The 15243-nt window shown below is 59.6% G+C and overlaps 1 protein-coding gene across 2 annotated transcripts in view; it reads right to left on the bottom strand.

Annotated features, from left to right (window-relative positions):
- BRF1 (BRF1 RNA polymerase III transcription initiation factor subunit) overlaps window positions 1-12972 on the bottom strand; it is a 54487-nt gene extending 41515 nt beyond the window's left edge. The window contains exons 1-2 of one of the 2 annotated variants that reach the window (XR_003969709.1): window positions 12747-12969; window positions 5795-5875 (exon numbers count right to left, since the gene is read on the bottom strand). Coding sequence is in view for 1 of the 2 variants with exons in the window: in XM_030320147.1 (XP_030176007.1) it covers window positions 5795-5875; window positions 12747-12930 (265 nt within the window). In the remaining variant the exon portion in view is untranslated. Of the gene's footprint in view, window positions 1-5794; window positions 5876-12746 lie in introns of both variants that reach the window. The other variant, XM_030320147.1, reaches the window with a different exon arrangement.
- Window positions 12973-15243: the final 2271 nt, after the last annotated feature.

The following is a 15243-nucleotide window of genomic DNA, read 5'->3' on the forward strand; positions in this document are numbered from 1 at the left end:
ACCAGCTGGGAAAGGGATTCAGAATGTGCACCTCCAACCAAGGGCTCAAATGCAGAATGTATCAAAACATCTACAAAGCAGTAAGAAAACGATAACTCAGATTTTTAAAACAACCTCACAAAAGAAGGATCTCTGAATGGCCAAAAAGCACACACGAAGGTGTTCCACGCAGCCACTCACCAGACAAAGCAAACGAAAGCACACACCCAGCAGAAAGACCGGAGTCAGCAAAAGCACCGACACCGCGTGCGGACACGGCCCCTGTGCTCCCGCGTGGTTGCAGCCGCGAGGGTGACGCGGCACAACCGTGCTGGAAAGCCTCCGGCGCATCTGCCGAACGTGAGCGCACGCCTGCGGCCCCAGAAGCCCCACTCACAAGCACACCCCCAAGGGGCGCCGACCAGAGGACGGAGTGCAAGGAGGTGCCCGGCAGCTCACGTACAGCAGCCAGAAAGGAAGCCCCAAACACCCACCGACAGGAAAAGTGGGTGAACAAACTGCTGTATTCACACAGCGAAGTCCCAACGGCCCAAAACAAAGTACCGATGTGCACAAGAAAGGGCGTTTTCCAGGATCCCAATCATCTGCAGCAGAAAAACACATAAATCCAACGGACAGCAAGGAGCTTTCTGGGGTTCAAGTATGTTCAGGGCGCTCGGGCGGCTCAGCTGGTTGAGTGTCCGACTCTTGATTTCGGCTCAGGTCGTGATCTCACGACTTGTGGGTTCGAGCCCCGTGTTGGGCTCTGTGCCGACAGCTCGGAGCCTGGAGCCTGTTTCTGATTCTGTCTCTCTCTCTCTCTCTCTCTGCCCCTCCCCTGCTCATGCTCCTTCTCTCTCTCTCTCAAAAATAAACATTAAAAAAAAAAAACTTTTCTTTTAAAAAGAAGCATGTTCTACCTTGATCCGTGAGGCACACCTGATCTGTGTAAGTTTACAAAGCAGTTCACTTAAGGTCAGTACGTTTTATGCACCTGACTATGCATCTGTTACACCAAGAAAAACAGACACAAAAAGAATAGAATAGAAACGGCTCCCAAGTAAAAGGGCTCTCAAGTCAACGAAAAACGCTCCAGCCCGGTGGTGCCTCCGAAGTCCAGAGACGGAGGGAAAACCCACAAGGGGCCGGTTAGGAGAGATGACGAGAGAGATCAAAACTCAGACTGGCAGCAACCTTCCCATGCTGGTGACATCACATCCCTGCGTCCTGCGCAGCCCCCCAACACAGCCCAGAGGAGGTGGCTAACCTGCTAAGCACAACCTGGGTGCGTTCCCAACAAAACCAGAGATGGACCCTGGAAAGGTGTGGGCACAAGGGCCACACAGGAGGGGTGCCAGGAGCCGGCAAACTACGTGAGCGTAAAGAACGAGCCAGGCGCTGCTGGGAGCCGTCTCAGCCCATTTTCCAATTTTCCTGTTTTCTCATCAGGGCAAACGGATCGGCAACCACCGTGGGGGCTGAGGCCACACGCCCAGACTGCACCCAGACCCACGGCTGGGTGGGGGACGGTCGCACACGCCCCAGGGCACCAGGACGGAGGGGTCAGCACAGCACTTCCAAACCAGGGCCGGGGGAGGTGAGGGACACGAGAAGGAGCAGGCAGCGATAACGGGAATTTCGAAAGAGAGATACGGACCATGAAGCGCGAGGCGGGGGCAGCCCCAGCACATCAGAAGCGTACCGGCCGCACCTCTCAGACAACGTCCGGAAAGCCTGCTGGGGTCTGCCCTTTCCGCTTCCCCCAGGAGCTACGGAAAAGGACAGGAGGAAATAAAATTGCCATAAACTCACCAGGGCAGAGAGCAAAGAAAGATCTCCGAGGACAGGAGGTCAACCCAGTGCAGCCTCACGGCCAGGCCCCGAGCGCCAAGCAAAAGCAGCAGAACCGGGGGCTGGGCCCGCCGGCCTCCCTGTCCCCCACAGCCCCCGCCCGAGCAAAGACCGGATGCCGACGGTGGCAGGAGGGGACGCCTGCCCAGGTGGGCGGAGGGTCGGCGGGCCCTCCTGCAGGCGCCCGGCGCAGGCTGCTTTCCGCAGGCAAGAGCCCCGAGGAAAGGCCCGGCCCCTAGGCCGCCCAGCGCTCCCCCGAATGCCTTGGCCTCAGACCTTGCTGTGGCCCCGCGCTGAGGGTTCTGCAAGTTGTTTTGATTTCTTACTTAACCAAGGGTAACTATCTTCAATAAGATGGATTATTTCTGTCCTGTTAGTTTCCGATTTTGCTGCAAGCGCAAGACTGTGTGACCGCCTCCCTTCACTCGGGTCCACCTTGAAGTCGGCACACAGAACACCACCACGTGACGGCACCAGCCACAGTGAAGGGGCGGAGCTGGGCCAGCACCAGGTGGCGGCCTGACCCTCCGTTGTGAAAGGAGCCCCTGGTGCTGTCCCGACCGCAGGACAAGTGGCCACCGACCGTGTCAAGGGACAGGTCCTACGCACGGTATGATCTCTGATAAAAACTAACTATGCTAATAATAAACCCATGGCATCAGAGAAAAAAGCACGAAAGAAATGTAAAAGCATCCCGTTAGGCAATCATTCCAAGCCCACGAACTGCCCTCCTGGTGGTCGGGCGCCGCGGCCGGCGATGGTGACGGTGGCACGTGTGATGCTGGCCACACCCACCCACAGGGGAGATGGGTCCTTGAGTGTGATGCGGCGCAGCAGACGGCGGGCTGCAGCTGGGACACCCCACGCCGCGCAGCCTGCCCTCCCGGCATGGGCACGGGCACGCCCTGTTGGCACTTCGCAGACGCAGTCTTTACGAACAGACGGCCCCCGGCAAGACTGTGCCGTGTCTCCAGCAGCATCTGCTCACTTTGTGTCTCCGTGTCACATTTTGGTGATTCTCCCGATACTTCAAACTTTTTCATGATTGTTTTATCTGTTACGGTGATCTGTGGCCGGCGATCTTCAATGTTACCGTTGTAACTGTTTCGGGCCTCCGTGAACCCCACCCATGTAAGACGGTGGCCTTGATAAACGTCGTGTGCGCACCGACACTCCCCCCACCGGCCGCTCCCCCGTCTCCCTCCCTCCCTCTGCCCGGGCTTCCCTGGCCCCTGAGACACAACAGTACTGACATCAGGCCAACTACTAACCCTACGGTGGCCTCTAAGTGTGCAGGTAAAAGTGTCGTGTGTCTCTCACCGTCAAAGCTAGAAATGAGGCCAATGAGTGAGGAGGGCACGTCGGAAGCCGAGACGGGCCGAAAGCTTGGCCTCTTGCGTCAAACCGCGAGCCAAGCTGCGAGCGCAGCGGGAAAGTTCTTGAAGGAAATTAAAAGTTCCCCTCCAGTGAGCACACGTGTGATAAGAAAGGGAGGCAGCCTCACTGCCGAGGCGGAGAAAGTTTGAGTGGTCTACGTAGAAGCTCAAACCAGCCCCAACGGTGATCCCTGAAGCCAAAGCCTGATCCGGAGCAGGGCCCGGACTCTTCCATTCTCTGACGGCCGAGAGGGGAGAAGGCCGCAGCAGAAACGTCTGAGGTTGGCAGAGGCGGGTTCGAGAGGCTTAAGCAAAGAAGCCGTGTCCTAACACACAAGCGCGAGGTGAGGCCGCGAGCGCTGACGATGCAGAAGTGCAGCAAGCTGTCCGGAGCCCGAGCGAGGATCGTGAACGAAGGTGGCCCCGCTAAGCAACAGATCGTCAGTGTAGACGAAACAGCCTTCTCCAGGGAGCTGACGCCATCGAGGACTTCCACAGCTCGGAAGCAAGGTCAACGCCTGGCTTCAGGGCTTCAGAGGACAGGCTGACCGTCCTGCTGGGGTCAAGGCAGCCGCGGACTTGAAGCGGAGGCCAGGGTTTGCGTAGCGTCCTGGAAACCCTGGGGCCCTTGAAGTTACCCTGTGTTCTGCCCGCGCCCTATCGACGGCACACGAAGCACGGACGGCAGCACGTCTGTTCACAACACGGTTTACTGAATATCTGAAGCCCGCTGTGGAGACCTGCTGCTCAGAAAAAGAAAGATTTCTTCCAACACGTTACTGCCCGTGGACAAAGCACCCGGGCGCCCGAGAGCTGTGATGGAGACGGACAAAGAGAGCAACGTTGCGTCCATCGCTGATAGCACAGCATCCGTCCCGCAGCCCGTGGATCGAGGAGGCGCTTCGACTTTCGAGTCTTGTTACTTAAGAAATGCATGTCAGGGCCTGGGTGGCTCGGTCCATTAAGTGTCCGACTTCGGTTCAGGTCATGATCTCGCAGTCCATGGGTTCGAGCCCCGCGTCAGGCTCTGTGCCGACAGCTCGAAGCCTGGAGCCTGCCTCGGATTCTGTGTCTCCCTCTCTCTCTGCCCCTCTCCTGCTTGCACATTGTATCTCTCTCTCTCTCTCTCAAAAATAAACATGAAAAAAATTTTTTAAAAAAAGAAATCCATGTTGGAAGGCTGTAACTGCCATAGACGGTGATTCCTCTTGACAGATCTGGGGAAAGTACATCGAAAACCTTCTGGAAAGTATTCACCACTCTGGATGCTATTAAAAACATTCATGGTTTGGAGCACCTGGGTGGCTCAGTTGGTTGAGTGCCTGATTTAGGCCAAGGTCATGATCTCGTGGTTCATGAGTTCGAGCCCCACGTCGGACTCACTGCTGTCAGCACAGAGCCCGCTTCAGATCCTCTGTCCCCCTGTCTCTCTGCTCCTCCCCCACTCACACTCTCTCTGTAAGTAAACATTTAAAAAACCCAGAACATTAATGGCTCATGCGGCTCATGGGAAGGGCTCAGAATACCAACAGGGGTCTGGAGGAAGTTGATTCCAGCCCTCGTGAGTGACCGTGAGGGGTTCCAAACTCCAGGGGAGGAAGTCACTGCAGACGTGGTGGACACAGCAAGACAACCAGAACTGGAGAGGAGGCCTGGAGACGCTACAATCTCATGATCGAACTAGAAAGGATGAGGCGTTGCTTCTGATGGGCGAGCCAAGAACGTGGACTCTTGACATGGAATCCATTGCTGGCGGAGATGACGTGAAGATCGTTGACACGACAACAGAGGACGCAGACGATCACATCAACTTGCGGATATCGCGGCTGCAGGGTTTGAGAGGCCGGGCTCCCATTTTCAAAGAAGTTCTACTGTGGGTCAAATGCTATCAGAGACCATCGCAGGCTACGGATAAGTCGTTCGTGACCGAGAGTCCATCCCTGCGGCAGACTTCATTGTTGCCTTGTTTTCCGACGTCCCCACGGCCTCCCCAGCCTCCACCCACCGCCTACCCGGTCAGCAGCCAGTACCATCGAGGCAGGGCCTCCACCAGCAAAAAGATGACTGACTGAGAGCTCAGATGACGGTTAGCACTTTTTTAGCAACAGAGTATTTTTAAATTGAGGTATAAACACTGACTTTTTAGACCTAATGCTAGTGCATACTTGAGACCGAGACTAGAATATTGTGCAGATGTAATTTCTACGTGCGCTGGGAAACCCGTTACAAAAAGTTGTGATGTTCACTGTATTGTGGCGGTCTGGCGCAGACCCTGAAGTGTCTCTGAGGTATGCCTTTAAGACCACAGAGCAAGGGGACACACGATGGCTCCCGAGAGTGTCCTCAAGCAAATGTCTGAGAAGTGCTGGCAGAATGTGTCCCTGCCTGAGCTGACCACAGCTCAAAGCACACTCAGTGCTGTGAGACTGGATGCTTTCCCCTGGAATCAGGAAAAAGACACTTCTATTCAGCACGGTGCTGAAGGTGCTAGCCAGGGGCCACCGCAGGCCCCCCGCTCCTGCCCTCCACCCCACCTCCATCCACCCCCGACACTTGCCCTCCTCCAGAGCCCCCGCCACAGGAAATACCGTTCTGCAGGGTCTGCGCTCTCGACTCCTTCCCCAGGTTCACGTGGAAGCCGCCGCCCAGGGTTGGGGTTTTGCCGGCACCTAGAAGAACAACCAGCCTGATTAGTCAAAACCTGGCAAAAAAGATCCACACCGACACACCTTCCCTGCATGGGGCGTCTCTGGAGCCAGGACCCAGCGGGACCAGCATTCACAGTGCGAGGCAGCCACGATCGGGGCCTCTCCCTCTGCCGTGCCAACGGGGTTGCGGCCTCGACGTGGAGCCGCGGCAGGTGGACCACGGCCACCGGCACTCTCTAAGCACGTTCCAGACCACTGCCACATGGCGGCCAGAGAGAGCGCAGCTCACCTCCGAACTACAGCTCTCCCCTCGGCCCTCTGCGCGCTCTGGGCCAGCCCGTTCGCAGGAACTACACCTGCACAGTGACCACTGGCCAGTGCGTCCATCTCCCCACAGGACTGTGGGCTTCCGGAGGGTACGGGCCACGTCCCAGGCCACGCCCTATGCGGCCCAGCGCCTCTGAGCCACCTGGTCTACGGGAGGCACTCACACCTCTGGCCACCTGTGTGCTGCCCACCCCCAGAATGGCAGCCTCGAGAGCCCACCCCGAAGGTGGCCGTAGCCAGGCCTGCGGGCACCCTGCCCTGCATCTCCCAGCGAGGCTCAGATGTCCCAGGAAGTCCCGCACTCTCTGCTCTGCAGACACTGGGGCTGGGACTTCTGCCCTGTCGCCCCGTGACAACAGCCAGGCAGAGGTCTGGATTGTGTGCTAGACCTAGAAACCCCGCTGCCGCAGCCACAGAGGGAGTGCTCAGGAAGCCACGAACAAGTAGGGAAATGCTGCCCGTCCTGCAGGCCAACGCGTGTGACACCAAAGGATTAGAGGCCTCTGCAGCTAGGGGACATCTCCCACGCTCAGCCACACGACACAGGGTGTGCTGGAGGGACTGAGACACAGGTGGAAGCGACAGGGAAACTCAGAAGTGGCAGGGACCTGGGCACCCAGATCCCTGAAGTCTGGGGGCAGGCCCCCAGGGAAGCATGTGGCCCCCCCCTCCTGGGGCCAGCAGGGACCTCGGGTCGCCCGCGGGCAGGCCCCACACAGGCAGAGCGGAGTAAGCGTGACCTCCGGCACACCTGTGACGGCGACCCGGGCCCGAAGCAACACGAGCGAGATTCCTTAAGGATCTCAGCAAAGTGGTTCCAAAGTTTAGCCGGCAGTGAGAAGGAGTAAGGTTGGCCAAGAAAGCTTTGAGAAGAGCAACGAGTGGGCTCTGTTGAGCAGCTGCTGGGCCACGGGCGGGTGGGCTGGCCGGAGCGGAGCTGGGAGCGGGCCGTCAGGTGGCCGGGCACCCGCACTCCCCGCCACAGCGGCGGAGCAGAGGGGTTGGGGGGCAGGGCAGGTGGGGACCTTCCCCAGGAGAGCGGGGCCCAGGACAGGATCGCTCACCACCTGCAGACAGTTTTGCTGTCACTGGGACCGTTGGTTCCTACGGCCGCCCTGACAGACGGCCACAGACTTCACGTCCTTGAGAGGCCGGTCGCAGAGGATGGGGAGGGAGAGGGACCGGCTGTGTGTCCTCACGGGGCTGGGGAGGCTCAAGGAGGGCACGCTGGGGGCTGGAGAGCTGCAGGGCCCAGAGGGGCTTCATCCACCTGCACCAGCCGCAAAGGGCTTCCCAAATCGGCCGTGCGCCGCCTCGCGGCTCCAGAGCCCATCACAGGCTCCCTGGACCAAGGTCAGGGCCCCACGTCTGCTCCCTTCCCGTTTTGGTCGTGGTGCTTTTTACAACTCTAGGATCTTCACCTGTGCAATCTTTAACGTACAAGAACCACGGGGGAAGGCCCAGTCACTCACAGCACCTGACCAGGACACCCACATCGTGGCCTCTGTTTCCGGCACCCCCAACTTCTATTTTAGAAAAACAGAAATATCGCCATGCTGTTTTAATTAAGATGCATGTGTACTTTCAATAAATGATGGGGCTACTGCATGAGGAAAAGGGTGATGAGATGCTGTAAAGCCCCACCTTCTGGGAACAAGGACCCTGGGAGCCAACACCCCCTGCTTAGACACAGACAGAAGGCGGCCGGGGCGGGTCACTCAGGGAGGCTGTGCCTACGAAGAGCGGGGGATTCGTTCCGGCCGAGCGTTAAATGCATCTCCTTATTCCTGGAGATCTCGCAAAGCCACCAGAGGTCACCCGCCCACATGCCCCCTCCTCCCCCTCCTCCATTACTCTCCCCTGCACCGTCCAGGACCCCCCACCCCCTCACTGCACTTTCTGTGTCTGTGCCACCCTTCCCTGCCTCTCCCTGAGGACCCAGTCCCCCTGCCCGGGGCCAGGGCACCTCTGGGGCCGGTCTCCTGACTCCTGCTCACACGGACGCACACGTACGCTGGTGCACCCTCGCACGCACACCGGCCGTGCTCCTCGTTGTGTGCTTCCAGGAGACACGGGGATCCGGTCCCCTCCGCAGACCCGGTTCTCTGCAGCAGGGCGGGATGGGGGTGTCCAAGCCTGCTTGCCAAACTGAGGCAAACTGATTCTCGTACTCAGCAAACACCACCCACTGGGGTCTGGTTATGAGAGACAGAGTCTGGAATGCACCCGTGGGTCGTACAAAAAGTGCTTATTTAGCAAACCTCGGCCCCCTAAAACCATGAGCCTAAGGCTCCCCCGAAGTTTGAAACCAGCTGGAGTGTTACCTCCGGTCACCATTGCTGACATACGCCGATCTCAGCCTGCACAATGTGACACTATTCCGTCTACTTGTTGCACATCGGACCTTTTCTCTAACAAGCTCCTGTGGCAAAAATCCACGCTGGAATCAGCTGGTGGAAGGTACGGCCAGGCCAAGACCGCCCCCTCGTGGACAGCGGTGGGGCGCCTGATGCCGCCTGTGGCAGCGGGAGCAGGAGGGCACCGCGGTCCGACCCTGGAGACGGGCGCACCATGAGCCCCCAGGCTGGGCGTCAGGGACCGAGCCAGTAACACCAGGGAGAGAAAGGCAGGGATGAGGCGGGGCCCCGGCACGACCGAGAGGCCTCAGCACCCCAGAGAGACGCTCGTACAGATCTGTCTGTCCCCCGTCTCACCCACAAGCCCCATCGACACTTTAAGCAAAAACTTCCATCGCTTTCTATTAACTTAATTTTAAGGGAGGGGTGTCTGTCTAACTTCTTCTCAAGAGAGGCCCTGGGAGCGGCCGGAGCCCGCACATGGACACATGCTCCTCTGGGGCCGCCAGCAGGCCCTCGACAGGACCGCAGGGAGTCCCGGGTCCCGGGATGCAGCCTGGACACAGATCCAGGGTGGGATAAACAGCTGGGCGCAGCCCACAGCCGAGACTGCGCTCAAGCCGGCGCGGCTCCCAAAGAGCTTGCTCCGTAGGGAAACCACGCAGCACGGAGCGTAGAGAACGAAAAAGGCTGCAAACGACATCTTAACAAGAAGAGTCCTCTCTCTCCATGGGCCTCTAGGACAGCCCGGCCAGCGTTTCCTGCGAAGCGGCACTTTGGCCAGGAGCTCCACGGGGCTTTGAGGGGCCACAGGACAGAGCAGATGCAGGACCTTCCGCCTCTGGGACCAGAGCTCGGCCGGGACAGCACCCGGTGCTCAGCGGCCCAGGACACCGGTGGGCCGTCCCGGGAGAGCCACCTATGGGCAGGGCGCACTAGGCAGGTGGGTGCAGGTCCCCCCCCCTCCTTAGGGCAGACGGCCCTCCCCATCCAGGGCCAGGGGTGCAAACACGACTGGGGGTTCATCCACCCCAAATGTGTGCGAAGTGCATCATGGCCCTGAACGGTGACGACACTAGCACTTACAAACACCCTGCTTGAAAGACGCGGTCTGCAGCCGGGAGAAGCTGTGATTATGGAAACTGTGGGAAGGCCCCCCCACCCCCCGCCTCCCTAGGAGGGAGGGAGGGAGGGGCCCCAAGGAAGCAGCAGCCACGGGTTGCCTGGTGCGGAGCCCTCTGGAGGGCTCTGATGACCCCAGGGGGAGGCTGGCGGGAGCCGAGGGCGCCCCAGGGAAGGAGCTGGGGCTTGGAGGCCCTCGGGTGGACACGCGGCACAGGACACTCAGAGTCGATCCTTCGTGCCCTGCAGGGAAGCCCCGCTCTGCCCCCGCCGTTCCGGACACGCTAGAGGCGAGCCCCTCCCGGGAGAGCAGCAGGACCCTTCCTCAGGGCCTCGCTAAGACCCCAGTCACTCTGGCCACACTGAACCGCCCGCAGTCCCCAGGTACCCACCCCTTCTGCCAGCCGGTCGCCTCCCTGTCGCCTGTGCCCGGCAGCGGAAGGACTCGGCCCGGATGTCCCTAGCACCGCTCGCGCTGCCACCCCCGGACGCTGGCCTCACGCCTTGCTGGTCTGGGATCCAGGGAATCAGGGTGACTGGAGCTCCAGAGTCCAGGCCCGGCGCACAATGGGCGCCCACTGGGAAAGACCCCTGGACGGCCAGGAGCCCACAGTGGCAGGGCCTCTGGCCACCCGGCCCCGGTGTCTACTTCACACAGTCCCAGGTAGTACACCCCTAACTGTCCACGCTCGGTTCTCAAACACTAAGAATGGATGCTCAGGAAGGTTGACCGTGGCACCCAGTGAGGGCAGCTCAGAGGGCAAGGTCAGCTCTCAGGGCGAGGGGGGAGTGCCGGAAGACCCGAGAAGATCCAGCGGGCACTCGCTCAGCGGCCAGGGGACGGGAGTAACCCCAGTCAACGGCCCAGCCACCACTGCCCTGAGGGGGAAGGGAGGGGGCCAGGCGGCAGAGGGGCTACCGACGCCCCTCCCCTCTCCCGGACGGGCTCCTGCCAGGGAACAGACCCACAGGACAGAGCCAGCCCTGGCCTGGGGAAGTACGTACCTTTGCACCCCCTTTACGGCATGCCTTCCCACAGCACCGGCTCTGAGCCCGTGCTCACGAGGCTGTGCCACCGACTTCGCGGCACACGGGTGAGAGCATATCTCTCACGTCCAGGACCGGTGGGGTGTCCACCGCCTCTGCAGCCTGTTCCCCGTCTGCAGGGAGGGCAGGCGCCGTCATGAGGTGCACGGGTGCCCGCATCAGCACAGTGCCTTCCCGCGGAGAACCCTAAGGGTCAGCTCCTGCCACCATTTGTTCTTACTACTGTCTCGTTCCTCTCTTTCCGGTGACGGGAGGCACCGCCTGACAATGTGTGACAAAACGACAGCGGTGCCGGGGAGCCCGCACCCCGGCAGCGCCGGAAGTTGCCCCAGAACACAAAGACGTGCGCACCGCACCAGAGGTGATGGGAGAGAGCAGGACACAGGAGTCAGTGAGGCCCAAAGCCACTTCTTTGAAAAGCTCAATTAAAGTGATAAACTTCCGGCAGGGGAGACAAAGGGAGAAAGAAAAGAAATCAGGGACATCACTAGAGACCCTGCAGACATCAGAAGGATGAGGAGGGACTGGTGCCACCTGCTCTGAACGCATCAACTGAACAACTTTGATCGAGGGGGGACCGAATCCTCAGAACCACACACTCACCCATGGGGAAAGACTTAACCTAAAACATGACTACAACCTACAACGATTAAAGATACTGCATCTGAAGTTAAAAACCTTCTGAGGGAAAAACAAAAACAAAAAGCCTTTTAGGCCCAGAGGGCTACACTGGTGAATTCCACCAAACGTTCCTGGAAGAAATAACCCCGGTTCTACACGGTCTCTTCTGAAGAACGTCAGAGAAGGGGACATTCTCCAACCCGTTCCAGAAGATGAGACACTGCCGGAAATCTATGCACCGACATTCCACATTCCACGTACAGACTCTCAACAAAGTATCAGTAGACCTAACCCCTCAGCATAGACGAGCTAGGTAAGTCTGCCCCAGCAAGGCAGGTGCGGCATTCGAAGAGCGGCCACGGCCACGGCCACGCTGATTCAGAAGAAAACCGCGAGGATGTGAGGTGATGAGAGAAAAGCACTGGACGAATTCCAACAGCCACTCGTGATGAAAACTCTCAACAAACCAGGAGCAGAAAGAGGGCCTCCCCAACTTTACTAAGAGACATCTACCCAAGCCTGCAGCTAAACGTCAACACTGAGTGGGGGACGCTGAGCCCTTCCCTGAGTCCGGCTATAAGGCAAGAAAGAGAAACAAAAGGAAGAAATAAACAGCCCCTGTTTACAAACAACGGGACGGTCTGAATACAAAATGCCAAGAGACATCGAGAACTCCCAGAACTCACAGCTAAGTTTAGCAAAGTCACAGGAAGCAGGCCAACGACAAAAACCCGTATTACTACATCCCAGCAGTGAACAATCAAACGCTGAATTTTAAAAGATAGTCCTTAGCACAGCTCGCTCTGTACCAGAGGCATCGGCCCCAGAGAAATGAAAACAGGTTCGCAGAAAGGGCCACACGCTGTTTCCAGCAGCTCCGCTCCTCGCCACCCCAAAGTGACCACCGTCCTCCGACCTCAGCCCGACACCCTGGGTGAAGTCACAGGCACCAGGCTGGGGGAAGATGCCAGTCCCCAAAGGTGGGGACCAAGAGCACATCCACTAGCGGCAGGGCCGGGGACAGGGCGGCTGGGAGAGCCTGCGGGCGAGATTTGGAGCTGTGCAACTTTTCTTTACCTCTGAACCTAGCTGCGGTGACAGTCACAGCGCTGGACCCAGATGAAGCCAGCGTTACCGGACGCTTAGAGAGACAGGACCGGACACGGTCATCGTGTTCCTCCCTTTTAAATTCCGTTATTTAAAAAAACTGCGGGCACATAGTTCACAGGGGGCGGTCCTCCGGACCCCACCGGCTACCCGCGCCCCCCCCCCCGGTGTCCCCTGGCGCGCCCCCCGCGTCCCCCGGTGTCCTCTGGCACCACCCCCGGCGTCCCCCCCCCCGCGCCCCCCGGCGTCCCCGCGCGCCCCCCGCGTCCCCCGGCCCCCTCCCGCGTACCCCGGCCCCCGCGCGGACCCACCGTCCAGAGACACGAACTGGCCCACGGCCGACGAGCCGCCGCCGCTGTTCTCCACGAACTGCACCTCGGACACGATGATGTTGTCCTCGAGCACCGAGCCGCAGCCGGTGCACACGGCGTCGCCGCGCGCCGCGTCAAGCTCGATGTCCGTGCCGCCGCAGCCGCGGCACACGCGGCCCGTCATGCCGGCGGCTCTCGCGCGGGCTCGTCGCCCGCTCCCGGCCCCGGCCCCGGCCCCGGTCCGCCCGCCCGCGCGTCGGCCCGCCCGACTCTCGCGAGGCCGCCGCCGCCGCCGCCGCCGCCGCCAAGCCCTCCGATTCGCAGCGGCAGATTCGCCGCGAACGCCGCGGTCGCGCCGCCCGCAACGGTCTCTCCCGCGCGTCGGGGACGGGCACCGGGGCTGCGGCGGGGCCTCGAGGACTCGAACCCGCAACCTGCGGACCCGGACGCCGCTACCGGGCCTCAGAACCACTAACCAGCAGGCCTCCCTGGCGGCGCGCGAGCGTCAGCAGTGGGCGGGGCCAGGGGCTGCGGGCGGGGCTTTGGTGCCGAGAGCCTCCGGGAATGGGACCGGGAGCGGTGGGCGGGACCAAGGCGTTCGGCGGGGCTTTGAGTGGTGAATGCCCCCAGGGCCGGAACCCAGAGCTACAGTAGGAGCCCTGAATGGTGGGCGGGGCTTTGGGGACCCGCCCCCTGGGACGGGACGGGGAGCGATGGGCGGAACTTTGAGTGGTGAGTGCCCCCTAGGACCGGACTCGGAGCTGTGGGCGGGGCCGCAGGTGGTGGGCGGGGCTCTGGTGGTGAGCGACACCAAAGAAGTCTCCGGGAGCGGTGGGCGGGTCCAGGCCGGTGGGCGAGGCTTTGGTGGGGAGAGCCGCCTGGGAAGGGGGCGGTGGGCGGGGTCAGCGCGATGGGCGGAGCTTTGGCTGGGAACGCCCCCTGGAACGGAACGCGGAGCGGTGGGCGGTGCCCGGGCAGGTGTGTGCGGCGGTGCTGGCTCGCCTGGCGGCGTGGGTCGGGGGTGGAGACGCCGGGCCCGGGCGCCCGCTTCTTCCCCTGCACAGGCAGGCCCGCCTCGCGATTCGCCCCGGCTCCCCGGCTTCCGCCTGACGGTGCCCGGACGCCCCCATGCGCCCCCTGTCCCGTGCTGTGCGTGCCCCCAGAAGTCCCCGCTGCCTGACAGCTGCTTGTGCAAAGTGTGTTACCCGTGGCAGGCTTCTGTGTCCCCCGACCCGCAAATATCTGCAAATATATGCAGTCACCGCGACCCCCCGGCTCCCCTGAGAATAGCCTGAGAAGAAACATGCGGGGCGCCAGTGTTTAAACTAACAAGTTTGTCTGTGGGACGCAGCCCGAGCTCAGACCATCAGAAAACGCCCTGTTCCCACTTGGAGGCGACCAAGTAAACACACAAACCGTTCCGCAGGCAATCTGTAAAGTCCATTTAATCCCAATCAAAATGTCAACGAGATTTGCAAATAACTTGCTTGATAAGCTGATCCCAAAGCCATCCGGAAGAGCGCGTTCACAAATATAGTCAAACTCTGCAAGACAAAAGGAAGCAGCGCCTGGGTGGCTCAGTTGGTTAAGTGCCTGGTTTTTAGCTCAGGTCGTGATCTCACAGTTTGTGAGTTCAAGCCCGGCATCGGGCTCTGTCCTGAGGCAGAGCCATTCTCTGTCTCTGCCCTACCTTGCTTGTGTGTACCCTCTCTCAAAAATGAAACACCTTTTTAAATAAAAAGAAAAAAACTGAAGGAGGGGAAAATTGCCCTCCCGCACATAAATATATTACGTCGAATTACAGGCAGTCAAACCACGTGATATTTGTACAGGGGCAGACAAATGGACAAGTGGAATAAAACCAGCAGTCCACAAACAAACCCAACGGTACACAGAAATTTAGGGGCCTCTGGGATGGGCAGGTGGCTCAGTCAGGTAGGCCTCTGACTCTAGATTTCAGCTCTGGTCATGATCTCACTGTTGGCGGATTTGAGCCCCGCATCAGGCTACAAATGTCAGTAGAACCTGCCTGAGATTCTCCTTCTCTCCCTCTCTGCCTCTCCCCCACTAATTCTCTTTCTCTTTCTCTCTCTCTTAATAAATAAACTTAAAAAAAAAAAAGAAATTTAGGGGCCTCGAGTCATTAAGGAAGAGAGAGACTCTTCAGTGGTATTGCATGTTCCTCCAGTTAGAGTAGGAAAAGGGTAAATTGAGCCCCTAAAAATAAATTCCAGGGGCACCTGGGTGGCTCAGTCAGTTGAGCACCCGACTTTGGCTCAGGTCAAGATCTCGTGGTTCGTGGGTTCGAACCCCGCATCGGTCTCTGTGCTGACAGCTCGGAGCCTGGGGCCTGCTTCGGATTCTGGGTCTCCCCCTCTCTCTGCCCCTCCCCCGCTCATGCTCTGTCTCTCTCTCTCTCTGTCTCTCAAAAATGAATAAACATTAAAAATTTTTTTAATAAATAAAAATAAATTCCAAGTAGCATTAAAAGCTAAAA

Source organism: Lynx canadensis, chromosome B3 (genome assembly GCF_007474595.2).
Source record: "Lynx canadensis isolate LIC74 chromosome B3, mLynCan4.pri.v2, whole genome shotgun sequence".
Classification (NCBI taxonomy): Eukaryota; Metazoa; Chordata; class Mammalia; order Carnivora; family Felidae; genus Lynx; species Lynx canadensis.